This window comes from Leptinotarsa decemlineata, unplaced genomic scaffold (genome assembly GCF_025532065.1).
Source record: "Leptinotarsa decemlineata unplaced genomic scaffold, Ldec_3_MD MMD2_tig00026282_RagTag_RagTag, whole genome shotgun sequence".
NCBI classification, from domain to species: Eukaryota; Metazoa; Arthropoda; class Insecta; order Coleoptera; family Chrysomelidae; genus Leptinotarsa; species Leptinotarsa decemlineata.
The window spans coordinates 5490357-5518295 of NW_027412668.1; the positions used below are offsets into that span (position 1 = coordinate 5490357).

The 27939-nt window shown below is 31.9% G+C and overlaps 1 protein-coding gene across 3 annotated transcripts; it reads left to right on the forward strand.

Moving 5' to 3' along the window:
• Positions 1-27157, forward strand: LOC111511057 (uncharacterized). Of its 3 annotated transcripts, XM_074179680.1 has the most exons (16): positions 9-156; positions 2858-2900; positions 6795-6886; positions 7018-7152; positions 7324-7572; positions 8000-8110; positions 9217-9543; positions 10867-11098; positions 11635-11804; positions 13105-13303; positions 14701-15124; positions 17183-17481; positions 18668-18869; positions 20245-20493; positions 22119-22283; positions 22392-27157. In XM_074179680.1, exons 1-16 carry the CDS (start codon positions 140-142, stop codon positions 22544-22546), a joined length of 3069 nt encoding a protein of 1022 aa, XP_074035781.1. In that variant the 5' UTR covers positions 9-139; the 3' UTR covers positions 22547-27157. The 3 variants fall into 3 exon arrangements, with proteins under 3 accessions (XP_074035782.1, XP_074035783.1, XP_074035781.1); XM_074179681.1 differs by lacking the exon at positions 2858-2900 and having other exon boundaries at positions 1-156; XM_074179682.1 differs by lacking the exon at positions 2858-2900 and having other exon boundaries at positions 1-156; positions 7356-7572.
• The last annotated feature ends 782 nt before the right edge of the window (positions 27158-27939 follow it).

Here is a 27939-nt window from a genome sequence, read left to right on the forward strand (position 1 = left end):
AGCGGCAACCCTGTTCAGATTGTTTAATTGTTGGTGTATATTGTCGGCATTCAGCATTCATATTTAGGTATTTTTAAATTGTGTTCTATTTTCTTAATATTGTGCTTGCTCATTAGGATTGTTTTGATCATCGACAATTATGACTGACAGAAACAGGTGAGTCATATTTCAGTTACTTTCGCGAGCCTGGTAAAAGTAAGTTCAAAAGGCACACATGGAGAGAAGGTAGCATGTTTTCAAACCTAATACTCACCTGTTCAATGTGGTTCAATCTCAAATGAGTTGTAGTTGATCAAATATGTAATGAAGTCTTTCCAATTTCATGGTGGACTTTCTGGATTCTTGATACTTTGTATATTTCTTATAAAACTGGCTCCTGGCATGCTTGAAAATGAGGGCTTTCTTGCACAGCTTGCTACATCAAATTCCTGTAAAGATACTCATGACTTATTATGTATCCAACTAAACTAAGAATTCTATGAAAAGAAAAATTAGAGCTGAAGATAAACTATAACTAACTCTACCAATAATGTACATACTCTGAAGTCATGGATAGTCTGAACAGTATTGATTACAGATCTTTTTCAATCAGAATCTTAGCTCACACAAAGTATAATGATTACTGCCTACGGATATTGAAAAATTTCAGAATTATAACACCTGTTGGTTGCTGCATATTGAAATGTTCATGTTACTTGAAAAATATAATTGGCAGAGGCCTGACACTAAGAGGTAATCGTTTTCTCTGAGGTGCTGTTCGCAGCTCTCGCAATCAAGTCTCAAATCTAATAGTTTTAAACCCGATGTGAAAATTTTATTGGAGGATATTGATGTGTTCTGCTTCTCTTTTTCTATCTTTTGTATATTATTGATCATTGGAAGCATGTAGTATGAAGAACATGAAATAATATTCTATTCTTGAAGCCAGCTAAAGAACAGGTTTCGAGATATTACCTCTCATAGGTGCAGTGTAGTCTGACGACACTAACCTAACCTCTGTGAGATATATTGCATACATGTATGTCGGATATAATTAAGTATCCAGCGTGATATTAGCCGGGACAGTAATTGTCTTCTGGCAGGCATTTGCAGCAACCTACGGTGTGGGTAATTGGAAAAGATAAATGTTTCGATATTTTATTTCGAAATATTTATTGCCTTATACAAGTGTAGGTACCTCTCGACGATACAGTCTTCACAATTAGATCATCTGAAGTTAATATCCTTATGTATAAACCACAGTGCACATGTTCACGAATCTTTTCGATTCATAATTATATACACACAATTCACTAATATAGTTAGCTGGGCTACTAACTTGTATTAGTAGTTAGTTTTGCATGCTTAGTAATAATTTATAATTCAGGTCTTTATAGGTTGGGAGGTAGTGCTAGAAATTTTGAAGTTCTACAAAGCTGCTGATATAGAGTATCACATGCGTACACATTTTTTTTTCGAAACATTCAAATAAAAATCGTGTTGAAGTTTTATAATTATAGCCCTATTAGAGTGAAGCTTCGTAGAATGGTTTACTGCTAGTCTTGTCTTTGTCATGGAATGTACAATCTCCGCAAAAAAAATATAAACAGACAACAGAAAATAACATCTCCATGTCAATGTCAAGTGAATGAAATCGAACTACACACACATCGATTCAATTCTTGGTTCTAATAGGCAGAGCTTGAAAAATTTTGTTTGTTGCAAGTATGAGGTTGATTCCTAAGATATTTATAGTGGGAAAATGTCAGTCATCGAGTACAATTATCGAGTAATTACCGTTTCCCTATCACATAACTCAATTAAAGATCTTGTTGTATATTTTAATCAACATTTGTCTTTTTTCAACCACATTAGATCGAAAGTAAGTGAAGCATTTAGAGTTTATGGCTTTATTGTTCGCAATTGTAGATCTTTTTCAAACATATCTGCTCTTTATGTAGCTTATTTATTATATTATCTTATCCTGATAGAGGTATTCCATATGAACGTCTTACCATAACATTCAATATTGAAAGTCTTGAATTACGCAGAAAACTTGCTGGAATAAGTTTTCTATATAAATTTCTGTGTCTCATTTTAGAACTAGAAGTACAAAAACTTTTTACAGCCGACTGGCTAGAACCAATGTGTGCCTTAAGTCACCTATCTTTAGCATTTGCAATAATTTCAATTCAATTTCAAATTTTTGTGATATCATTTTTAATTTTCTGGTATAGTTTTTTTTTATTATATTATATTTTTGTTATTCATTTTCTCAAATTGTAACTTTGTAGTTATAAGCACCTAAATTACTTTTCAACATACCTAGTTAACCCTGTAAATGGTTTTTAACTGTAGGGTGATAAAGGCTTTCGTTATTATCATAAGGGGTAGATTGTCATTTTTCTGTCTTGTTTCACAAGTCCAGGCTATGTTGGGTGATATCTCCCAATGAGAAATGCCTCATTCTGAGGTCTTGTTATTCATCCTACATCAGTCTTGTAGGTAAAAGATAGTAACGCAGCATTTAATTATATTTTTTAATGTTATTAACAAACCCAACAATGAAAAGCTGGTACACTTATGATTTTTAGTCTATAATATAAACACTAAGCGAAACAAATATCAGCTTTCTAGAAATGCAGAACTAAGAAACTTCAACTGGTGATTCTTTCATTTTACGTTCTACTTCACTACTAACACTTTTCAAACTTACGTTAATGGTGATGTTTCAAACTGAAATTACTTGAGTAGAAGCACTGTTTGTAGAAGTTGCTTGTCAACCTACCGAAGTTTACCTTAGATATCTTCATTATTTCTTCTATAGACAGAAATAATATGTTATTGAAACCACACAATCATTTTTTAAATTTTTCAGGAATTTTTGTTTCCTTTCTGGATTCGAGGAGGATATTGACAGAGTAAGCAATATTGATATTAAGCATTGCCTTAGTTGAGCTTTTTTTATTCTGTTATTCAATTGAATCATGGTGGTAAAATAATAATTTGTGTGAACCAGTTTTTGTAACGACGCTACATGAAAAATATTGATTGGCAGTAACTCTGTTTCTGAGTTGATAAACTCTTGATGCCACAGTGTTTATCTCAAACTACAGATATAAAATTGACTTGATACATGGAGAAAAACTTCACTGTAAACTTTTTTTTGTTAATGATTCCATAACTGTTATGAATTTTTATTTGAGAAAAACTACTGCTCAGAGATTTGAAGAATACATGGACGTTGTTTCATTTGGGAAAGAAAGTTTTTGGCTTTCTACTACTTCATCTTGATGAAAAAAAGGATGAGGGAATCTTCCAAAGAAAGGAAGTGTAGATCATGCAAAGAAGTAACTTTCAGACACAAACTGAAAAAAGTCCTCCTGAAACAGCTACTTTCATATAAACATTGAATTACACGAAAGAAAAAAATTCTTTCGAAACAAATACTTCTATATGAACACTGAAATATACAGAAGATACTTTTCTCTACTCAGTTTGTATTTCAAAACATTTGTTGTGGAATAAAAATCAGATATCATTCACATGAGTTCTACTTTAGATGAATGGTTACATATTGCACTTACATGGAACACTGTCATCCTCACTGGTATACATCGATGAAGAAAGCCAAAAACTTTCTTTCCCAAAAAATAATCACTCCTAAAAATATAATCCCTTCAATTCAAACATTACATTACGTTCCAACAAAAATTTGACTCCCCCCTGTGAGTCAGAAACGGACGTGTAATCGAAAATTTCAAAGAACACGTCAATTTTTGTTTCTAGGGGACTAATTTTAATATGGAAATCATACCTAAAACTTTACCCTCCTTGGTCAGCAAGTACCCCCCCTATTTTTTTTTTCAATGGCATGGGAGGTCGAGTGATACTTCAGTTGAAAGGTCTTTTGTCCCTCTATTACCTCCGTAATTTTTTCGAAATTGGTTCATTCGTATTGGGAACTTAAATGTTGAACGTTTTGTTCAAGAAAAAACAGAAAATTCGCTGTCGTTCATTTTAATGAGGAAATCAACAACAAATAATATCAGTGGAAACAAAATGACCTCCACCTTGTACCATACAATAAATAATATAGTCTACTCTCGAAAACGTTCTGTACATTATTCAAGATGTCCGGAGTCAGCAATCTGCATTCCCCAAAAATTCTCTCTTGCAGGTCTTCTAGATTTGTAGGCTTTCGACATCGAGACTTTTGACATCGAGTGTCCCCACAGAAACAAGTCCATCGGTGTGAGATCAGGTGATCTAGCTGGTCACTCCACTGGACCCCTTCTGCCGATCCTACGCATTGGAAATTGTTCGTCCAAAAAATGTCTCACCCGAACATCAAGATGTGGGGGAATTCCTGCTGAAATGTTATTTCATTTTCTACTAAATTGTCACCATTTTCTTAATTTTTTTAGTTATAGTCTTGTAATAGATTTAAGTGTGTCTCCATCGAGATTACCTTCCTATCTGTTTATTGCCGATTTCTGACTTCGGACATCTTCAATAATGTAATGAACGCTTTTGAAAGTAGACTGTATTATTGTAATAATAATAATTCTTTATTCTCCAGAAGAACAATACAAGTCGTTTATCTAAAATTAACAGAACATGATAACATTCAGTTAAATTGTATATAACAAAACAGTAAATTTGCAGGTATTATAGTCGTTCATCTATAGTAATGGTAAACAGTAAAAGTAAGCATTAAAAAAAATATGATAGTACATACTCAGTTAATTGTATAACACATATATACATATACAGACATATATACATATATTCACCCAAATACACAAATAACAGAAAAATCATAAAGGATTTACAAATACTTATTATAGTGCCTGATCAACTTTATGATAGCATCTTTCAATTAAAAATGTTTAAGACATTTTTTAAAACATGTTAAAGTTCGACTCTCTCTTACATAGTCTGGTAATTTATTAAATAATAAAGGACCTAGTGAGTTTCGAGAGTTTTTAGATAATTGGACCCTAGAAAAGGGTATATTCAGCTGATTTTTTATTCTTGTCATGTTTATGAATGCTAGATCTCGTTGAAAAACTGTTATAGTTACTAAATATATACACAGAAACTTCAAAGATAAAGAATGATGGTACCGTCATGATTTTACTTGTTTTGAATACATCAACACAGCTTTGTCGAGAGGATAGACTAAACATTACTCAGAGTATTCTCTTTGGTGCAACAAATACATCATAGCTCTCGAAGACCTTCTCCAGAGGGAGATGGCATATCGAAGTGTGGAGTTTACTTGGGCATAGTGGAGTATCAGCAACTGATCGTTGGACAGAACTGATCTCAAATTACGTAATTGATAGGAAACAGAATTCAATTTATTGATTAAGATTTTACAGTGTTCTCCCCAGGAAATATGTTCGTCTATATATAATCCAAGAAATCGGACGGTCTTTTCAACTGACTATAAGTCTCCAAAATCAACTACACTAGCTTCTTTTTGTCTATTGTAAAAGCGTATACATTTTGTTTTATTTGTATTTAGATGAAGTGAGTTGGTTCTAAACCACTGAGCCATATCAAAGGATTTTTTTTACATTTCTGACGTATACAATATTCATCACTATCTGATACAATAACTAATGTATCATCAGCGTAAACAATAATTGAGCTATCACATATCTTCACAATATCGTTGATATAAAGTATAAATAAGGTAGGTCCTAGGACCGAACCCTGATGAACACCTACTTTAGAATAATCATTGCACGATGACATGGTTACCAATAGTGACACGACTATTACGGTTACTCAAAAAACTTTTTATCCATTTATGAGTGACACCTCGGATACCGAATCGAGACAGTTTATTCAATAAGATTGTATGACTGATGCAATCGAACGCCCTGCTTAGGTTGCAAAATACCCCAATAGGATTCTCACCCGCATCAATTGTATGGAACTAGATGGAGGTAATTTTGACACTTTATCTGTTGATTGTGTTGCCATTGATATAACTTTTGTTAATTTCGTCAATAAAATGATCGACAGCGAATTTTCTGTTTTTTCTTAAATAAAACGTTCATTCAATTTCTCAATAACGAATGAACCAATTTCGAAAAAAATTACAGAAGTAATAGAGGGACAAAAGACCTTTCAAATGATGTATCAGTCGACCCCCCATGGCGTTGAAAAAAATAGGGGTGGTAGATGCTGACCGCAGGTGAGTGAAGTTTCGGGTATGATTTCCATATCAGAATTAGTCCCCCTAGAAATAAAAACTGGCGTGTTCTTTAAAATTTTCGATTACACGTCCGTTTCTGACTTACAGGGGGGTCAAGTTTTGGAAAACCCTGTATTTTGAAGGAAACACATCACTTACAATGAGAAAAGAAAGTCCCAAACCGGTAAAAAATGCGTCACTTTTACTTATTCTTTGAAAATGTTTCCCTCTTTTCCTAATACTTTGTTATACACTGACCCAAACATTTAATGCCACCAAAAATTACCATTGAATTCAAAAAAGAATATTTTAGGAGAGATTAGTTTTTTTGGAAAAAGCTTTTCGGCCTTTTATAGATCATATACAGAATTTTCTTTCAGATGCATGAAATATTCTCTAAATTGCTTGCACTTCTTCCTTTCATTGTCTGATCTTTTCAGCAGTGTTCTTTGGGCTGATCAGAAAATGCTTCTCAAGTTATATTTTTTTTTTGTTGCGTTTAAAGAGATTTCCGGGAATAACGAAATGGTTTTACCAATACTGCTCATCTACTAGTACCTGTAAATAGTATGAGTACCCGTATTTCATTTATTTTTCATTTCAGGGTTTCATAAAAAAAGAATTTGGAAAGTTTGGAAACGTAACAAAATTATATCTAACAGAAGAATTTGCTAAAGTATATTTCGACGATTTAGAGTAAGTTTGTATAGTACTTTTTCAATTCCACTACATTTTTTCACTTCATTGTGTATTGAATCTTTTGCTTGGATTTTATACTGAACAAAAATGTTTGAGATCTAATTTTTTTTTGAAATTTACATTTTTAGATCCTGTCATAAAGCTTGTAGAGAATTGAATAACAAATTCGGCTGGACAGTTGAGCAGGAAGAAAATAAAAATTTTCGTAAATCCCCAAGGGGTAATTCACAACCGTTCGGGGGGAACTCTGAGAACAGTTCAAGGTATGTAAACATCTCAATCTTATAGACAATAAACATATTCCTCTTTTTCTCGCATATTTCAATATTTGTTATACCATTTGTTACAACTTGAAAGTCAGCTGACCATTGGCCAATGTCTTCATTTGTAATTACCTTTTTAAAAGTTAATATAGTTAATGTGTTTACTTTTAGGGGTTTTTCTCAATCTGCTTCTTCAAATTTAGGGACAACTTCCGTGAATCCTCAAAACAAAATGAACAATTACGACTATCTAGATGACGAATTTTCTGAAAACACGGACTACTGTGATATACATGGAAATCCGCTGGTTTTGTTTCAAGCAGATTCTGGTGCAAAGTATGTTAATGTAGAGGATGTTCGAAAGGCAGGGTTTGCCATTTTCAGAAGGGATTGTTTCAACCCCTTGTTAGTTGATAGAAGGTTGGTATACAGTTTTTACTGCTAAATTGAGATAGATTTGTTTTTTCATGAACATGGCACTTGTTAGCAAACTCTACCGATAATATTGAAATTATAAGAGACCTCTGCAGTTTTTGCAAAAAGTAGAAGAAAATTATTTGAAAAATAAGGTTTTATTGTTTTTAAAATTTTTCGAAGAATGATACACTTTTGGAAGGCTTCAGTAGCTCCTTAAAGTGATGAAAATATATGTTCACATAGACTTTGCTTGACACATAAGAGGTCTGTTAAAAATATTTTTAACAGACCTCGTACTCGTCGTCAGAAGGATATGATCAATTCCTTCACTGGAAAGATATCATCTAAGTGACATCTCTCCTAGAAACTACCAATAAAAATGAAATACTTTTCGGTAACAGGTCATCAAAAATATTCGTTTTTCTTGTAGGCAAATCCAGATGGAATTTGAATTGCATCTGTTGTCAGAAGCAAAGACTTACATTCTGAAAAATAAAGCTGTTGCTATAGATGAAGAACATATCTTACGGACAATAGAAAGGTGAGTTTATTGTGTGAATTCAAACAAAAGGAAGTGATACCTAATTTTGTATTTTCCAGTTATTTTTTGCACTTTTTGTTTCCTTTCTTGATTTTCACACTAAAGCGCTTGGAAGTTTTTACCTCAAAACCTCAAAGTATAGTTACAGTGAATGAATTTATATGGGTATTCCTCATAATGATTTTTTGTAATACTAAAAAGTGAAATGTTAACCAATGAATACTTTGTGGTTAAATTTTTTGAATAAATAGCTTCATCAGCTTTCCAACCTCACTTTGAGGTTGGAAAGTTTCCACCGTTGGCGAGTATGCCGCAGTCGTCTTCTGATAGTGAAAGAAAGAAAGAAATTTATTCATTCATGGACCAACTATTGTACTCTGGTATAGGATTTTTCTGCCTCTCACTCAGACCCCCGTATTTCCTTGTACGTCTCTTGATAATGGCTAATTTTGTAGTTTCCATCATAAGACGGACATAGTTCAAAGGAATTAACAACTTCAATTATAACCAAACTTGCAGAACAATATTCAAATCCACCAATATAATGACAGTCTACGCGATTTATATCTATGAATGCCTAATGTCCATTTATAAAAATTCACACCTCTTCACTGAGAATATACCTACTCATAAGTATCCCACTAGAACAAACGAATATATGTATCCCCTTCTTAGATTAACAGTAACTGAAAAAAGCGCCCACTATATATCATCAAGCTTTTCAACCACCTTCCTGACAGATTAAAACGAACTAAGAAAATTGGAGTTTTCAAAAGAGGACTAAAAAAACTTCTCATAGACTTAGAGCCATATAATTTGAACGCGTATATATCTCACTGGAACATTCATTTAAAAATAGTTATAACAAAAAAATCTGAAACTCCTTGTTTGACGCCATTTTATTCTATGTTACTGAGCTTTCGCAATAAAAGTTTGTAATCTATTCTGAAATGAAGCTGTTTATTATTATTATTAATTACAGTCCACGTACATTGATACTCAGCAATATATATTATAATTTTTTTTCATTTCAATCACTGTAACGAAATCTCGAGGTTTTCATATATTCAATTGTTCAGGATTGAAACTTTGATGAACAATTTCAGGTGCAAGAACAAACTACTTGGCGAACAGCCCGCCGATAGTAACCGACCCATGAACGATACTGCGAGAAACCAAGCGTCATGGAACCAATCTACAAACCAATCACAACACGACCGATTCATGAACCATACAAGGGAAAATGACACGTTTGCCAGGCCCGAAAGAATACGTCAACAGAGGGGTGGTTTTAATTCTTCCGGTAATTCAACTCCCATTGGGCAAAAACTTACTCCGAAGGCACTGCCAAGCAAATTCATACCAAACGAAAGATATTCAGTAACACGAACTGGTGATCGTCAGAAGCCAAGGCAGAATAATTATAATAATAGGTGAGTTCTGGGAAGAAAAATACATATTTGTGGATTATACATTCCATCTCAATAAAAATGATTATCAAAAATTTACTAATTAGTCCTCTTATGTACAGCTATTCAGTATATATAAAACATTCATTATTGACCTTTTTTGGGTATTTTTACTTTCCACATTCTGATAAAAAACTGATTTTCCTCCGCGAAAAATTACTTTTGTTTAATATTAAACAATGTGACTCCTTGCCGTTATAATCTATATGCACTTTCCAATCACAGTGGGTCTACCTACAGCGGACATTATACAACATTCTGCAGACATCCCTATACTGGTATGTGGCATGAATACAATGATTCACACGTGTCATCAATTTCACCAAAATCGTTTGTGAGTGGAGATGCATACATCCTCTTTTATGAAAACGAGGAAACGAGTTCGCACTTCTGAGGGTTTTGAAAAGTTATTTTTGAGTTGTTGATTTAAATGTCATAATAATAATAATAATAATACTGTTTATTCATAAATAGCGACAGACCTTCTATTGTTACAAAATCAAATATCTAATAAAAAAAAAACTTAGTAATATTAGGCTTAGAATAAACAAAAATCCACCGAAGCTGATATTATCAGCTTGTGTGTGGTGACATATTATTCTGGTGTGATGTTGACGAATCAAATGTAATACAGTCAAATTAATGGAAAAGAAAACAAGGGTAAAAATGAGATTATAGGTTAACCAAAAGAATGTGTTTTAAACTAGCTTGAGAATTTCGGATATAGCTTAATTATAAAAAGAGCAGTAGACGAAATTTGGAACAAAAATGGCTTAAGAAAAGTGTAAACAATATAATTTTTATTCAAAGAAATAATACTATATAATGAATTTAATCTTTATATGAAATAATTATATATTCTTATCCAGGAAAAAAAATTAAATATTTACTTTTTTTATTTCATCAATTTTTTTCATGGCATAAAACATTTAATCATAACCAAGTATACATTCTAACAGCATTGTCCTTAAACAAGCATAAGTATTATTTGAATACTGCAACTGTAACGAGTTGAAACTTAATATAAACAGATGTGATTTCTTCTCAATGAATTCTAATTTTTTTCTCAATAGAATAGTTGAAGATCATCTGCAAATGAAAAGTGATCACCCATCAAATCTATATTTTCAATATCAACATATAGCAAATAGAAAGTTAAGAGCCAAAACCGAACCTTGTGGGGCATCCAAAATTGAAACTGCTTCAAAATTTTTACAATTATAGTAGAATATTTCCTCCCTATTGTTTGAAAACTTGATTGGCCTGATTATTAATCTTATTTTTCAGGGAAAACAATGGTTTTGATGATGAAAAGTTCGAAAATAGGGGATCGTTCACTCACAAATCACCTTTAGAAGACAATGTTGCTTCTGGCTCTAATAGGGGAAGGAGTAAGAGTAGGCATCGGGATGATATCTCTGATACCAGCAGTAATTCTGATAGGAGAAAGAAATTGTCCGATCTTGAATCTGTAGACAAAATTGACACAGTTGAGCTAGAAAGCGGATGTTATTATGATGTGAGTTTCATTTTTTCAAATTAATGTTTTTGTCAATTGATGGATATACAATAAATAGAACAATTAATAGCGTTAGTGACAGTTACTTGAGAATGATCTAATGAACTGAAACCGGTCGTAACAAATAATAACAGTAGGTGACAGTTAGTTGAGAATAATCTAACAAACCGAAACTGGTCGTAACAAATAATAAACTCTGTAGAAATTAGACAAAAGTTATTTTCTTTATCTAATATTCAATATGAATTTCTACAAAATAATAGGTCATCAATTGAACAAGAAAGATAGAATGAATGTCTAAATCGTAATAATGAATAATTAACTTTTCTGTACCCCAAAATGGGACAAATATGTCGAAGTTTATTATTTGTTATGACCAGTTTCGGTTTGTTAGACCATTCATAAGTAACTGTAGGGGACAGATACTTGATAACAGCCTGAAAAACCGAAACCGGTCGTAACAAATACAATGTCAACTAGTAGACTTATAATGCCATATCTTGCAATAAATGTTTTTCCCCATGATTCGATTTTAGATGAAGATAACTCACATAGAAAAGGAGAATATATTTTGGGCTCATAAAACTGATTCGTCCGTTGAACTGGAAAACATGTTGATACAACTTTTTGACACGGCACCAGAATTAGAGGATTTACAAAGTCCTATAAGAGGCCAATTAGCTCTTGCAGTGTATGAGGATGTTTGGTAAGTGGTCTATTACATTTGCGACATTCATCATCTTCAAGTTTTGATCAAATATTTCATCTCTTTCTTCCTTCTCCCTCTTTCCTTCTTTTTCTCTCCCCTTTCCTCTGTATAGTTACATATTGTTAACCTCAATTTAATATTCTTATGTTTTTTCCCGTGGGTTGACCAATGATTGACTACACTAAACAATTATCTGTGTATCCGGTTTCAGAGATGTCAAACTGGGCGTTCCTCAGGGTTCTGTATTGGGTCCGCTGTTGTTCACTATCTATATAAACGATCTGACCCCTTTCCTATATCCACTCGAAAGTGTTCTTTTCGCAGACGATACCACATTAATTTATTCACACAAAAATCACAACTCCCTGGTCAGACTGGCTAAGGAAGCGGAAGAGAAAACCGAGTCTTGGTTTCTCGCAAATAGACTCAAGCAAACAACGACAAATTCCAGCAATTAATAGTAACCACAAATACATATCTGCAGGAAGACAGAAATGCCAGACTGCTTGGCCTTGTCCTGGATGACAAACTCACCTGGTCAAACCATGTCAGTCAACTAAGCCTAAAATTGTCCAGATCACTCTTTATAATCTCATAAACTCATACACCCTACGAACTGTCTTTTTTCCCCTCTTTCAAACCCATCTTAATTAGGGTTTACTACTTTGGAGCGGCACCAAAAATATTCATACTACAAAAAAAGGCTGTAAGAATTCTCTCCAACGCTAATTATCGTGATACATACAGACCACTTTATAAAGCACTGAAAATTATGACCCTTCCATCTCTCTTTATTTTGAGCACACTACTGGAAATACATAAGAACCTGCCGAATTTAACTCTGCAATCCCCTGTCCACGAACACAATACCCGCGGAGCCAATAAAATCAGAGTACCCAGATATAGACTTGGTAAATCTTCCAAAAACTCACTCAACTACAAACTATATAACGTGCTACCAGATAAGTTAAAAAACACAACACAACAAACACTTCAACTAAAACTATTATTTGAATGTCTATCGCCTCACTAGATCGCTCCGCGTACCGCATTGTAACTTCCACTTGACTGTCTCGATGGGCGAGTGGATGGCGCTTCCATCGAAACCGGTAGCATTATTCTCGCTACATCTCGAACGGCAGCGAACATCGTACATTCGCGCGCTCTTAGCTACGTCACAATTGGTTTATGGCTACCAGTGGCGGCCGGCGTTATTTTTTTCAGGGCATGATTTACAACAATATAATGAGAATATAAGCGGAAAGTGGTAGTTTTTTTAAAGACATTATATTTCCAGGTGCAGAGCCAGGGTTTTGAACGAGAGCGATTATTTTGTCCACTTTCTCGACTACGGTAATAGACATAAAGCAGAATCCCTGAAAGTCTTTCCTGAAAATTTAAGGAAGATTCCAGTCCTTGGATTGAGATTTGCTCTGAGTAAAACCGATGTATCTTTGGCTACAGATTTAGAACTGAGGATCATGATTAAGAAAAAGGTATGTTTTCTTATTTAATAAAAAAAAATATTAGAGTGCAGCAAGGGCATAAAAGTCTTCACACATTATGTTGGTACACTATACTTTATCTACACTTACACGACATTAAATGTATAGAAAGCCCCTCAGAGTTTGGGAAAGCAATCAAAGTGTTACTTTCTGACAGATCATATTACAGTTTGGGCGAATTTTATGATGATAACTTCCACTAACACTCTCTCTGAAATAATTTCCATTCCTTTTCCGTTAAGCATCTGTAATAACATACGTGGACAGTTTCTTTATCATAGTAAACATCTGTTTTTAGCATATTTCTATATGTATATGTGTATATGTTCCTATAAATATTTTTATAGGTTTTAAATTACATAGAATTGGTATATGCTTGTATACTTTTTCATCTTAGTCACACACTCTTTGTCAATAAGATTCATTCTTCTGACAATAAAGCTTATTTATTATTATATACAACTATAAAATGGATACTCCCAATTGAAAACATTTTAAACATTAATTTTCATTACTATAGTAATAATTGATATTCAAGTGTATAGATTTTCAACTTATGATTTACTTTCTGTTTGATTTGTATTATTAGATGAAGACTCTATAGTAGGTCTTTTTCTGCAGTTTTATTAATGATATAGTTTTTTTGGTTCATTGAGAAATATGTCAATTTTACTTGGGGCTTGTCGCTTTCATTAATTCTCATAACTTGTTTGGTACATCTATCTGCCAGATTGGTGATTGACAAAAAAATTGTTTTCTGTATAGTTTGTAGAGCGCAGGGCCATGACGATTTTTGAATCAAATTATTGCATTATTTGTTTTTTGAAAATGGATATGTGTATTATATTACGACGACCTTTAGGTTATGTTCAAAGTGAGTGGCTTTATTGGAACCTGCGTTGCAACCCGCGACGATTTTTTGTGGCTTAAACTCAACCAAACAACCTTTAAGTTGTTCAGAATTGACAAATACAAATTTTTGGGAAAACCTGATTGTCGTTCGTAAGAGTTTGGTGCTGCAAATAACTCAAAATAAAAGAGGTATTGATTTGAAATTTTGAGTGTTTCTAGAGTTAGTGAAATCAAATAATTGGAAAAGCATTTTTGTTAACATTGCGATTCATTTCAGATAATAGTATTAAAATAATATAATGAATTTATTTATTAACAAGTCAAATTCTAAGTTAGATAAAAGTGTCTCGTCAGATGCTTTCTTTTTCAAATAAATCCCATAAGATGACATTTCACACACCTGTGCTTGAAATTGTACTTTACCTACAAATATTGATGAGAAAAACTAAATTTCACACACAGGAGTAGAAAACAGTTTTTTTGCCCACCTGGTTATTCTCAAAGTTGGTTTTAAAGTAGTTTTATTTCATATTCAGTATGAGGATGGTACATATCTGGTAGATGTTGAAAAAATAATAACAGGGCCTGATTCAGTTGAAAAGGGAGAAGAAATCAAAGTATCTGTCAAACCGGCTAATGTTGCCCAAGAAGAAGAATTTATGTCTTCCAAACCTGTAACACAGGAAAAGCTTATACCTCCAGCACAAGAGAAGGCTGGATCTGAATCCCAAGAAAAGCCTAGACCTGTAGTAAAAGAAAAACATGAACCTCTAAAAGAAGTCACTCCTAAGACTGCGTCAAAAGTCTATATGGAAGTTCCGAAAGAGCTATCCAAACTGAAAAATGGAGATAAGGTCATGCTTCTCGATGTTGTTGGTAACCAATTTGCAACCAAAACTAAAGAGAGTGTCCAAAAAAACAAGGAGTTGACGGAGTACATCAAGAAGTTGGATAAATCAAGTGAGTTAGAGAAATAATATTGAAGAATTGGTAGATTTGTCATCATCAGTCCTTTATCAAAATATTTGTATTAGTTTCAGTTTATTTTATACTGTTTTTTGTGGTTTATAACCTTCCATAATCTGAAAAAATGAAAGCTTAATCAATAGAGAATCTGCTGAAGTGTAGTAAAGGGCAAACTGAAGAGTTCAACCCGAAAAGCTACTGCGTAATATAAACTACTGGAGAGTCCAATTAGTCAGTGACTTGTATTGATAAATTTTGGCTACGAATTGAAAAAATCACATGTTGATACTTAGTTTTCTTAAATGGTTAACCTTTTGGAAAACAATCCTTTAACTTGAATTGAAGGGGTTATATTTTTAGGAATGATTAATTTTTGGGAAAGAAAGTTTTTGGCTTTCTACCTCCATCTTGATACAAAAAAAAGGATGAGGGAATCTTCCAAAGAAAGGAAGGAAGTAATCAATTTGAAAATAAGTAACTCTATACATGGATGTGTAGATCATGCAAAGAAGTAACTTTCAGACACAAACTGAAAGAAAGTCCTCCTGAAACAGCTACTTTCATATAATCATTGAATTACACGAAAGAAAAAAAATCTTTCCAAACAAATACTTCTATATGAACACTGAATTATACAGAAGATACTTTTCTCTACTCAGTTTGTATTTCAAACATTAGTTGTGGAATAAAAATCAGATATCATTCACATGAGTTCTAGTTTGAATGAATGGTAATAAATTGCACTTACATGAAACACTGTCACCCTCACTGGTATACACCGATGTTTCGCCTTAAGACACTTGCCCTAAGGCTCTTCAGTACCAAATACAAAAAATATAACCCCTTCAATTCAAATAAGATTCCTCTTGGCTAGGATTAAATCAAATAGGTGAATGAATGTCATTACGATGTCATCGATGACATAAGCAGATCAAGCTTATTCCTTGACATTGAAAATCGCAAAAGTGCAATTTATTACCATTCATTCAAAGTAGAAAGCAATTCTTGTAATTTTTGTAATTCTACTAATTCTATTAATTCTATTTTTAAAGTTGTGATTTTCGTATATTATTGCTGCATTGTATTTCTTTTTTTTGTGTTTGTCTAATGTTGTATATATACACCGTTGATTTAATTGGGATATATATGTATATTAGGGTTACCTATTTTTGAAATAAAGATCTATCTATCTAGAACTCATGTGAATGATATCTGATTTTTATTCTACAACGAATGTTTGAAATACAAACTGAGTAGAGAAAAGTATCTTCTGTATAATTCAGTGTTGATATAGAAGTATTTGTTTCGAAAGAGTTTTTTTCTTTCGTGTAATTCAATGTTTATATGAAAGTAGCTGTTTCAGGAGGACTTTCTTTCATTTGTGTCTGAAAGTTACTTCTTTGCATGATCTACACATCCATGTATAGAGTTACTTATTTTCAAATTGATTACTTCCTTCCTTTCTTTGGAAGATTCCCTCATCCTTTTTTTGTATCAAGATGGAGTAGTAGAAAGCCAAAAACTTTCTCAATCCTTTAACGTTTTTCAAACCTGGAATTCACTATAAAAATCTCGCCCCAAACTGTAATAGTTCCAATTTTTTTTTAACACAAGTCAAAAGATTGCTGTCAAAAGGAAATAGAACTACCATAGTTTGGGGAGAGATTTCTATAGTGAATTTCAGGTTTCAAAAACAGAAATGGATTGTTTTCTGAAGCGTTAACCACCTAAGAAAGCTAAGTATCAATATTTAATTTTTTCAAATGATTTTTTCAATTCATGGGCAAAATTTATGAATAGAAAACGTTACTGACCAATTTGACTTTCCAGTAGTTTATATTACGCAGTAACTTTTTGGGGTGAACTTTTTGGTTTGCCCACTATACTTTAACAGATTCTCTATTGATTTAGTTTTTATTTTTCAGATTGTGGAAGGTTATAAACCCAAAAAAACAGTATAAAATATTGAGTCTTTCACAAAAAATGTCAGTTCAAATGTTTCATTTTTGATATCTGTAATTTCATTAGTATTATTTTTGTGAACGGTTACAGATCTTCTCATGCCTAGTGTTGAAGAAGGACAGATGGTTCTCTGCTGCAAAGATGGACTATCCAGCCTTTATCGAGCGGTAGTTTCTAAGAAGACTTCTGATGCTGCTACTGTAAGGTATCTCGACTATCCTGGAGAAGAACAACTGTCCATTAACTCTTTGAGGAACGTTGACGATTTCTTGGCCAGCCAACCCACGTGCTTGCTCCGCTCGCCAGAATTTGAATCGCTTGACAAATTGGGACCAAAGGGTTCTGAGTATGTTTTTCAGTTGCTGAGTCAAAAGGAGAAGGTTAAAGTGGTATGTCGATTGTTTTTCATATAATCTGTTAATGAGTAAAATAAATGACCAGAATATCGGATATGATGTCACTCAGTTTGGAACAATGTTGGTTGTTTATATTCAAGATTCTCGAGAATCCTGAATATAAATCCAGAATCGTCTGGCATAGAATAATTCCAAAACAAGTACTTTTCCCAATAAACAGAACTGGCTAAAAGCGTTTCAAGAAGAGTATTGCAGCTCTGGTGGCGTTTTCAGTAGATGAAAAAAGTCAACTTATTTTGGATTTACCTATCAAATTTTTTTTTTTTTCATATACATTTATAAAACTTGATGAAGAAATGATTAGAAGAGAATAAATTTAGCATTACCTTACATAAAGTGTTTCCTATCCATTTTTTTCCAATTCTTCTAAAAACTGATAATTTTTCTAAGGAAATAATTGAAGAATTAACGTTATTATTGAATAATAATATTGAATGAAATATAGAAAGTAGAATCCACGAAAAACTCTTCATATTCATCACCATTTAATTACTACAAATTGCCAAATTCATTTAAAGCAGTCACATCAAAATATTCTGATAAAAATATGCAAAACTTTTTTTATAGATCCTTGTAGAAGTAAAATATCCATAACTACCGAGTGTTTTGATTATACGTGTATTATTTTAATTTTAGTAGTAATTATTTGTTAATTGATTTCTTTAGGTACATGAATTGTTAATAATAATTGAATTCTTACAAGTTCAACAAACTTCACAAGTTTTACATATTTACTTACTTATTGTTTACTTTGAATTTACAACTTTGAGAAATATTGTGAATAAAATTGTTATTTTTATTATTCAATAATTATAATGTCCGAAGACAATTTTAAATATAAATAATTGAAACACAACTGGACTGTAACGAATTGGCTTGATTGTGCAATACTGATCAAAAAGAGTTGTATAATTGACGATTTTTTCGAATGTTATAGAAAAAAATATTTTTCCAAATATCAACACCCATTGTCAATGTTCTACTCTTGAAAAGTTTTTAAATTCGGCCTAAAATTAATATTTCATAGAGGCTATATTCATTAATTCTGCTTCAATCAGTCGTGATTAACGGAATCATATGATAAATTCATCAAACTTATATTCAATAAACTATTTTTTGGGTAAATATATTGTTTTGAACTTGAATGATTCATTTTTAGGTAATCACAGATGATGGAGACTTTGATTTTCGACTAGATGATGGTTCTCTACTATCTGAGAAAATTGAACAGTTGGATAAAAAAGAGGAAGAACCAAAAGTGCAGGTTGAAGATGCATCCGTTTCTAGCTCTGAAAATAAAATTAAAAGTAACAGCACGTCTGCAAACACTGAGGAAGCAAAACCGAAAGTTGCAAAGACAGGTATGCTATAAAATTCAATTTATAGAATGTATCATGATCGAAAATACCTTAAATTGAAATAGGTATATTTGTTAGGAGAGATTAGATCTGGGAAAAAAGCTATTGACTTTCTACTTTTCCAACTTCACACAAAAGTTGTGGAAAACTTCTGAAGGTAAGGAAAAAAGCAATTCATTTGAAAACAAACTATTTACAAAGATGTCTAGATCATGCATATATGTTACTTTCAGATACAAACGGAATAAAAAAAATGGCGATTCTCAATAATTCCATGTTCATGGCTTGTTCGTTCTTTTAAAAGTATCTAAAAGTAAAGTCTATTCATGATCTACACATCTTTGTGAAGAGTTTATTTTGACCTGAATTACTTTTCTACTTATTGCAGAAGTTTCCCACAAATTTTGTGTAAAGATGTAGGAGTAGAAAGCCAAAATCTTTTTTCCTAAAAATAGAAAATAATTCAATCGAAATCATAAATACAGTAAGAATAACAGCCAAAAAGAAACATCTCTACTCAATTGGCAGATAGAAATATCTTATTTATTCAAATACGAAATAGGTAAATTTTGAAGAGATGAAATCAAAACAAATCATAGACACACTTTCAATTATAATAGTACTTGTCCAAGTTAATCATTTTTGTGCAATAAAAAGAGGTATACTTGTGTTATCTAACCAATTGAATAACCCTATTTATGTAATTGTCAATATACTTTATCTTATTGTTTTTTATATCATATATTTTTTATATCATATTTTATATCCGTGTTAGGAATCACACGTTTAAAGGTAAGATCTCGTTAATCCTTATCTCGCACAAGTTTCGACTTCTGTGGGTTGTCGTTCGTAGGGGTGCGACAGCTGGTTAACGGAAAAACAGATTTTAGAACAGATTTTTAGATCAAGTATTAGTTAATTATAAGCATTAATGAATGATCTCGAAAAAAGAGGAAATATTTCAACATTGCCTGTTTATTTCAATCTCTACCTTTCCTGGTCTGAATTTCAAAATTCCTACGTAAATAATCTTAAAATGGAGTGTTGGTCGTCAGTCTCAACTCATTTCTTTAAAGTAGACTGTGGAAATCAGTTGCGAACTCAATTAAAATTCCCCCCTAATATAGGTTGTCTTGAATATTGTCGACTCTATTATAAATATATAATAAACCACTGACACTAATTGTTTTGGCCGTAAATGCAACATACCAAACAAATATTGAATGATTCACAGATCATAAGAAACTTAAGCACAATGAATTAACAAATGTGTGTTTGCAAGTCGATATTTTTCTTTGAAATGTTTAAAACATTTCAACTGAATCTTCCTTTGAGACATTAATGGTTCATAGAAACCACCTTTTATTTCTAATTTCAGTTCAAGAGGAGGCGCCATGTATAACTTACGATGACATGGACTGGATCAAGCTCGAAGTAGGTTCGACAGAAAACTTTCTTTGTTACACATTAAAAGACTTGAAAGACTTGACGTTAATCTCTCTGGGGGATGAATCTATAAAATACATGGAGATGATAACTGATCTGATTGTAAGTGATGAGGTTCCCTACGAGCCATCCGAGTTTGAGATGATCATGGTCGCTTATCAAGCCCCCGAGGATGATGAACGTAAGTAGGAATTTATTTATTTTTCCGGAGTGTAAGTAACCCCACTAGCAGTTATAAAAATCTTTAAAGAACATTTTCTTAAACTTCAAAATACAATCAAAATATACTTTATTGTCGAAAAAATCTAGTTTTGTTGACAAAGTAAAAGATACACAGTACAGAAATAAAATTTAGGCAGAAATACACACAGGCATATAAAATATAAATGAAATAAATGTGCACCTATAGAAATTGATATTTGAACATTTCGTATGTACATAAATAAAATTTTACTTAATATAGTAAATGTAAAAAAAATACTGGTAAAAAATGTTATTACTATATATACATACATATGCAACGATTACATGACAAGAACTGAGACAACGAATAAAAATATTTTTTTCACACAGTATAGCAATTTCCACACATTCTAAATTACAGGGCATCGTCAGAATATTCTTGTAGGTCATAATAGACTTTATCACTTGATAGTTTTGTACATTTCTTTCAGAATATGATAAAAGGAGTATCTTTTATTTCATTGGGAAGTTTATTGTATATCCTGATTCCATTTTTAACTAATAAAAAACCGATAAAAATAAAATAAAAACAACAATAAAAATTGGCGCTCCGGGGCGACTTCATTGATTCCAGTGGCGCATTTGCTTTTTCAGCTGCAGGAAAACTCGGAAAAACCTGCAGCACCACATCATCTGAAGATCTTGATCTAACAATGTCCTCTCTCTTATAAATGTAGGGTGTCTCCAGAGGCTCCGATAAATTCAATGCATCGCCAGAACACTTCGTGACACGACTATCGTCAAACTTGAACCAGTCCGTTTCGTCTTTGACCAAGGCGTAATAATGCCCAGATTCAACGCCAGAACCACAGTGAACAATGACTGCACGAATATTATAATAGTGGTCTCCTAGATTGAAATGTTCATCTATTTCGAACCTTCCAAAGAGTTTCTTGCTTCCGTTAGAGGTTGAGTCTTGTTTGAAAATCATCAGAGATAATGGAGTCATTATTGATATATATCAACAAGTTATGAACCAAACATGTTATCGGAATTGGTAGATTCAATTCATTTGACCGTCTTGTGTGGTATGTGTAGTTGTAGAATATATTCCCTGTTTTTATGTATAATCGATACAGTTTCCAATATAAATATTGAGATAACCGTAAGGATTCTATGTTCTCGAAAAAGGGCTTCACATGAATCCCGCCATATCCCTTAACATAGGTACCTAATATCTCTTTCCTGGAAGACAAAAACCGACTACATAAGTTGTTTACTGTACCTTCCAATTTGAAATTTGATCAATATAGAGACCAAGTAATTAAGTAGTTTGTTTATAGGAAATAATTTTGTTACCAAATGGAAGTAGAATGTTAATATTATTGATTTTTCTGAAAATATATATATGAGATGATTTATCAAAATTCAAACTTAATTTGTTTTTCATTTCTCTTCAACGCTGATGAAATTGGAAGTCACTTCTACACAAATAATTTGTGAATCTTGATTTTTTTTCCATTTATAGTGTTGTTTATGTTGTTGAAATGCGTGTGTTTTTAAAAGTTAAAGTTAAATAAGCAAAATACAGTACCAATATAAAATTATATCTTTTTTTTTCAGCTCAATGGTATAGAGGCGTGGTCCTTGAAAAAGAAGAAAACGGAGACTATTCATGTCAGACCGTAGATTTCGGAAATCAAATAGTAGTCAAAAGCAAGGATATCAGGAGGTTCCAGGAACATCTGAAAAACATACCTATCTTAGGAATTTCCTGTGAATGTGTTGGTAAGTTGAGATATACAATACAATAGTTGTATTGGATCCTACCACCTGTTCTAAGCCATACAACAGCATTTTACGTTTTCAAGCTATGAGAGACATTTTCTTCTTCAGGTATCCCGTATAATGACGCTGTTCTCAACAAATTGAGAGAGCTTATACCCGAAGGGGAAGAAGTGACTGTGGTAGTCAAGGGATTTGAAGAACTGAAATACCAAATAGAACTACCGAATGTGTATAAAATTTTGAAGGAAGAGGGTTTGTGTTGAACTGAAATCCTCTTGTAGATCATTTTTTCTATGAAAAATTTTTTTAAAGACTAAACAGGTGAAGATACCTGCCCAGGATGTGTGTATCAACATACCTAGTAATTCATTGTGATTTAAAGAAACATTCATCTATTAGCGCATGCTGAACTTGTATGGACTTTTTATTTTATGAACTTCAGTATTCATCTATCTGTTCCTTGGGATTTATTAGTTTGTTTTTAGATTCATCTTGAAGCCTGTCTTTCACCGTAAAATCATTTTCTTTACTGGCAGATTGCATTTTCCATCTTTTAGTCGTGCAGTACTGTTTTAAGGCAAAAGTGATTAGAAGTTTGACTGTCCTGACTTCCACAGTTGTTATTGTGGGGTGCTAGTTTTTTATTTTCTCAAATCATATTGTTTATAAAAATGGTCTCAGAACTCATGAACTTGTCAGTGCAAACTCCCTCCTAAATAATTTCGAAGTTGTTATTTTCAAGTTCAGTGGCAGAATGTTCACATTTTAATTCTTGATTTTAATTTCAATTGGTGAATCTCAATTTTTTTACCAGTTCTTGTATTTTTGAAGATGCCAACCACTGGTCAGCCCAAGTGGTTGGAATCTAACGTCGAAAGAAACTTGTTAGAAGTTCTCATTATCTTTTTGTTTTCATAACTTTTTCACAGTCTTCATTATTGGATTTTGGTTAATTTTCAGTTAAAAAATGTCAAAAAATGTAAAAAATAAAAATGCTCACCGTATATTTCACAAATTCACAATAAAAAAGTTTTACAGGCTGTCCTTGAATCTCCACTTGGTAATTTTATATCCTGCACTTTATTGAAAATATAATTTTGATACTAATCATAAATTTTCTGTTTTCAATTCAAAGTTTTACTGTCTTGAGACAAACTTTTTATCCCAACTCTTCTACTTGTGACTTTTTAAAAAGATATACTTATCATTTGCGTATCTAATGAAAAAATTAACAAATAAAGGTAACTCTAAACAATGATAACAGTAATAGTGAGTTTTCAGCATGAATTAAGGAATTATATTATTTTCAAGTAAACTCTGTATACAGTCGATATGAAAAACAAACCACAATGGATTTTTTTAAAAGAATTGTTTTGTACAAAAATTTAAACACATTTTATACAATTTTTTATTTCTATTGGCCATATATTATAACTACATTACTTTTGTATATTCAGTAATCTCCATCTGATTCTTATTTAGTGAGAATAATATTGAATTGTTAAAAAATATTGAAAATGAGACCCTATCGTGAATTTTGTTTCATTTGTCGAGTCTTTTCTTTTTCTTGATAAAAGTCCAATTTTTCTAGCTATTTTTTCTGAAATATATGTTGGATGTACATTGAAATTCAATGAGCTATCCAAAAATACACCTATTTGAATTTTGGAACAATTTCAATAGTTAATTTTCAAGAAAGTGAGATCTAAAATTTTGTATTCAAGCTATGAGAGACATTTCCTTCTTCAGGTAACCCATATAATGACGCTGTTCTCAACAAATTGAAAGAGCTTATACATATATTTTGATTTACTTGGATACATTTTCAACAACTTTTCCATATATCTTTGTAAAAAATCAATAATTTCATCCACCGAATTTGCTGTTTCATAAATCAATGTTTCTTCTACAAATAGTTGTAAATTACATTTTTTTTATAATTTTAACAATATTGTTTATGTATAGAATGAACAATAGGGGTTCCAAAACAGCCCCTTGTGAAACGCCATGTTTCGTTAAAATATTATTTGAGATTTCATTGTTGAATTTTATGACTTGTAATCTGTTGTTCATCATCAATCGATGACTTCCAGTCATTAAGTAGAGTTTTTAATGCAATTTCATGCGAATAAGTTATTCTAAATCCAGCTTGATAGTTTGAAAGTATGTTGTTAGTGTTGATATGGTCCAAAATTATTGCCACATACAATAATCGTTTAGGAAGTTACGTGTTGTGCTTTTGGTGAATAAGCTACAAAAATTTCTTCCCGAAATTGAGAATTTTGAGAGTATCACCTTGCAATATTCATGGCTGTTGATTTCTTGCAATCTTTGACCACATTACAAATAATCATAGGAGTATAATTTCTTCACAGTCAGGGATGGCTGTGTCAAAACTATTTCCCGGTTTGTTGGTCGTAGTCTGCAGGTTTTTATGAAAAATGAGCCAGAGAAATAATTCATGGTGACATTTGCAATTGACTCATAGTATGAGACACTATTATGCCTTTAAATTTTGTATTGATTAACATGCCACGACTTGGCTGTAATTCTTTGGAATTGATATTTAGGCAACCTTTATTAATATTTCAAAAAGCTGCAATATTTTTGGGAAGTCAAGTCTTTACAACTATGTATAATCATTTATCCATATCATTCGTGAAAAATTCCAGAGTAAATCTCACTTTGTGAGAAGAGGATTTCAACTGTGACTTTTTGAGGCGAAGAGCAATTTTTTCTTTGCCACCTTCTCCACCTTACACATATGTGATTGTCTTCGAAAACTGTTTCGCCTTCTACTATTGTCTGCAAATAACAGTTATTTCAAGGTTTTTTAAATGACAAAGGTCTCATAGAAATCTCAATACAAAAAGACATTTATTTATGTTTCTTGAGTTTTGCAGCCTGTCGAATTATTGAGATCTGGCGTTTAAATAATTCACTCAATTTTTTATAATTATACAGTTATACACATATATAAGTTCTTCGACTTTTGACAACAAATTTTTGTCGGGCGCCTAGAAGTGGAAGGCCATAAAGAAATGAACTAACAAATTTATATATTTCAATTTGAGATGTTATGAACCTGAATTGAATTATTCAGTTTTGATTTCAATTAGATTTTTGATTGACATAATTAGCATTAATGGTAAACATAAGTTTCAACTTCAAAAACTGCATTTTTCATTGCTTATTGTGAACAAAATTACCCGGATTTTTTTCATCAATAAGAACTTTCACACAATTATGTCACTATTTTGCAATGTTTTGGTTTGTATACATATCAATTATTTTCTCTATCAAGAGTTTTGTGGCTTTCCAAAATAAGCATTTGTATAACTTTTCAATGCAAACTTCATTTTTTTCATAGAGTCGTTGTTGCAGAATGAAAGAACAATAAAAAACAGAAAATTGTGACTACCACAATTATATATAAATATTTTTTTTTATATTATTGATTTTCGGATCTGTTAGAAGTATCATAAAAATTTGATACGTTCAAGAAGAAATTTTCTTCAAGAATGTTGTCCTCGTTTCATAAGAATCTATCGATCATATTCATTTGAAAAGAGACGAACAGATCTGACCTCAAGGTTCGTTGAGGTTAGGTGTCTCAATATATTGAAAGCATTTATTTTATTGTTCACTTCATTATGATTGGTTATTTCTATATATGATACAACATTTGTTATAACAGCATTCACGCTCTAGGACACAACAAACGGGCATAATGATAACTCACACTGATCACAGATGTTAACAAAAAATAAAACTTGTAACTGTCTCGCTGACAGTCAAACGGTCAAAGCACCTCCTTGCCTTTGATGCTCCGAAGTGAATTCAAGATTTTCAATTTATAAATTGTTTCCATGGAATATAAATAACTTCATAATGACTTTTACATATAAACATTTTACATAAATATAAATTTAACATAATACATTTTTTAATAGATGCAACTAATCCCTTGTTCATTGATAGATGAACTTGAATATTATTTTTTTAAATATTGGTTTGAAGTAAGTTGAATTCCCGACTTATAAGTATGTTTAAATCCTCCCTTGATTTGAGCAAACAAACCTCTAGGTAAATGATGAATACACCTTTTATATTCATCCAATACTTACTTAATTTTTTTTAAGTTAATGGTAACAATATATAATTGATTATAATGTGTTCTTCATTGTTAAATCCATTTCTATGTTTTATTTGAGCGTTTTGGATCAATTGACCGAAAAGTTTGTATACAAGCTCGACAGGGACAATCTAGAAGTCTGTTGGCTTCAGCTCTGGACCGTACCGGCGACTTTTCAAACCACACCATAGAAATTGAATAAATGTGTTGATGGTTGAAAGGTTGGTGTTTTTGTTACATTTTTATAATGAATAGCAATAAAATTGTTGGAGACATTAATTTTTAAAGGATTTATAGAAAATGTAGGTATCTCATAGTTATTTGATGAGAAATTTTCTAACAAGTTGCACAAGGTATATTGATTCAGTAATCTTGCAGAAAATGTGAACAAGCTCCATGACACAAACTGCCACATAGACGTATTTTTGGCTGAGATTTTGTGAGAAAATAAGGTTTTTTTTAATGTTTATTGAGTTCCTTGTTATTAGCCCATGTTTAGATTTTTTTGTCCCATAATGTTAGTTTCGCTTTATTTTAATACTGAATATCGTAGCAAAACTTTTTTTAAGTGTAATGTGAAAATTTACAAGGTATATTGTTTATAAATCTAAAGGGTTGAAAATTATGTTTTGTTAAAAGAGATGATTATCGTCATGTTTCCAGTTTTCAATATTGTTTTAATTTTTAAGAACTTCGACTTAAGTTTATAGTATATTTCCTAATAAAACAGTTAGTTACATTTGTTGTTTTTTTTTACCTATGTTACTCGATCAGTAAAGGTTTCTATGAAAAGTCAAAATTGAAAGTTTATAACTCACTTTATACAGTCTACAGAGATTTTCACCATGAAAGATTTACTAAACTTACAGTAGATTCTTCAATACCGACATCAATAACATTTCATACTCTAGAATTCTAGAAACCGGGTTTCAATAAAGAACTGAACATAATAAAACAAATAGCCGCCAACAATGATTACGATAGCAATCTAATACATTTTTTATTATCAAAAAAAATGTACTACCAAGCCTTGAAGGAAGTTTACCCAATTCGAAAAGAGGAGGATAAAAGTTATAGAACCTCAACCTACTTAGGCCTACTTTTAGATTTTCTGCACAACTAAGGACTAAATATTGCTTTCAAAACCAACAACAACACATTAAGATGAAAGTTCAGTTTCAGAAAAATCGGGAGTGTATACATTATCATGTGGGTCATGTTCGATGTTTTATATAGGTCAAACTGGAAGGACCTTCAAAGCCCGCATAAAGGAACACATTTCTTTGGAAGTTTTCAGAATGGAAAAATGAATTCCACATATGCCACTCATTTAATCACAGAGGGTAATGAGTTCATCCATGAATTCAAGCCCATCCATTTCCGGAAGAAAGATTTGAAACTCAACCTGTTGGAGAGTATGGAAATAAACAAATTCAAAAACTCCCAATATCTTATGAATGATCAAACTGAATTGAATAATTCGCCATTATTGAATCTGTTCAGGTCCAGGTAAAAATAGTT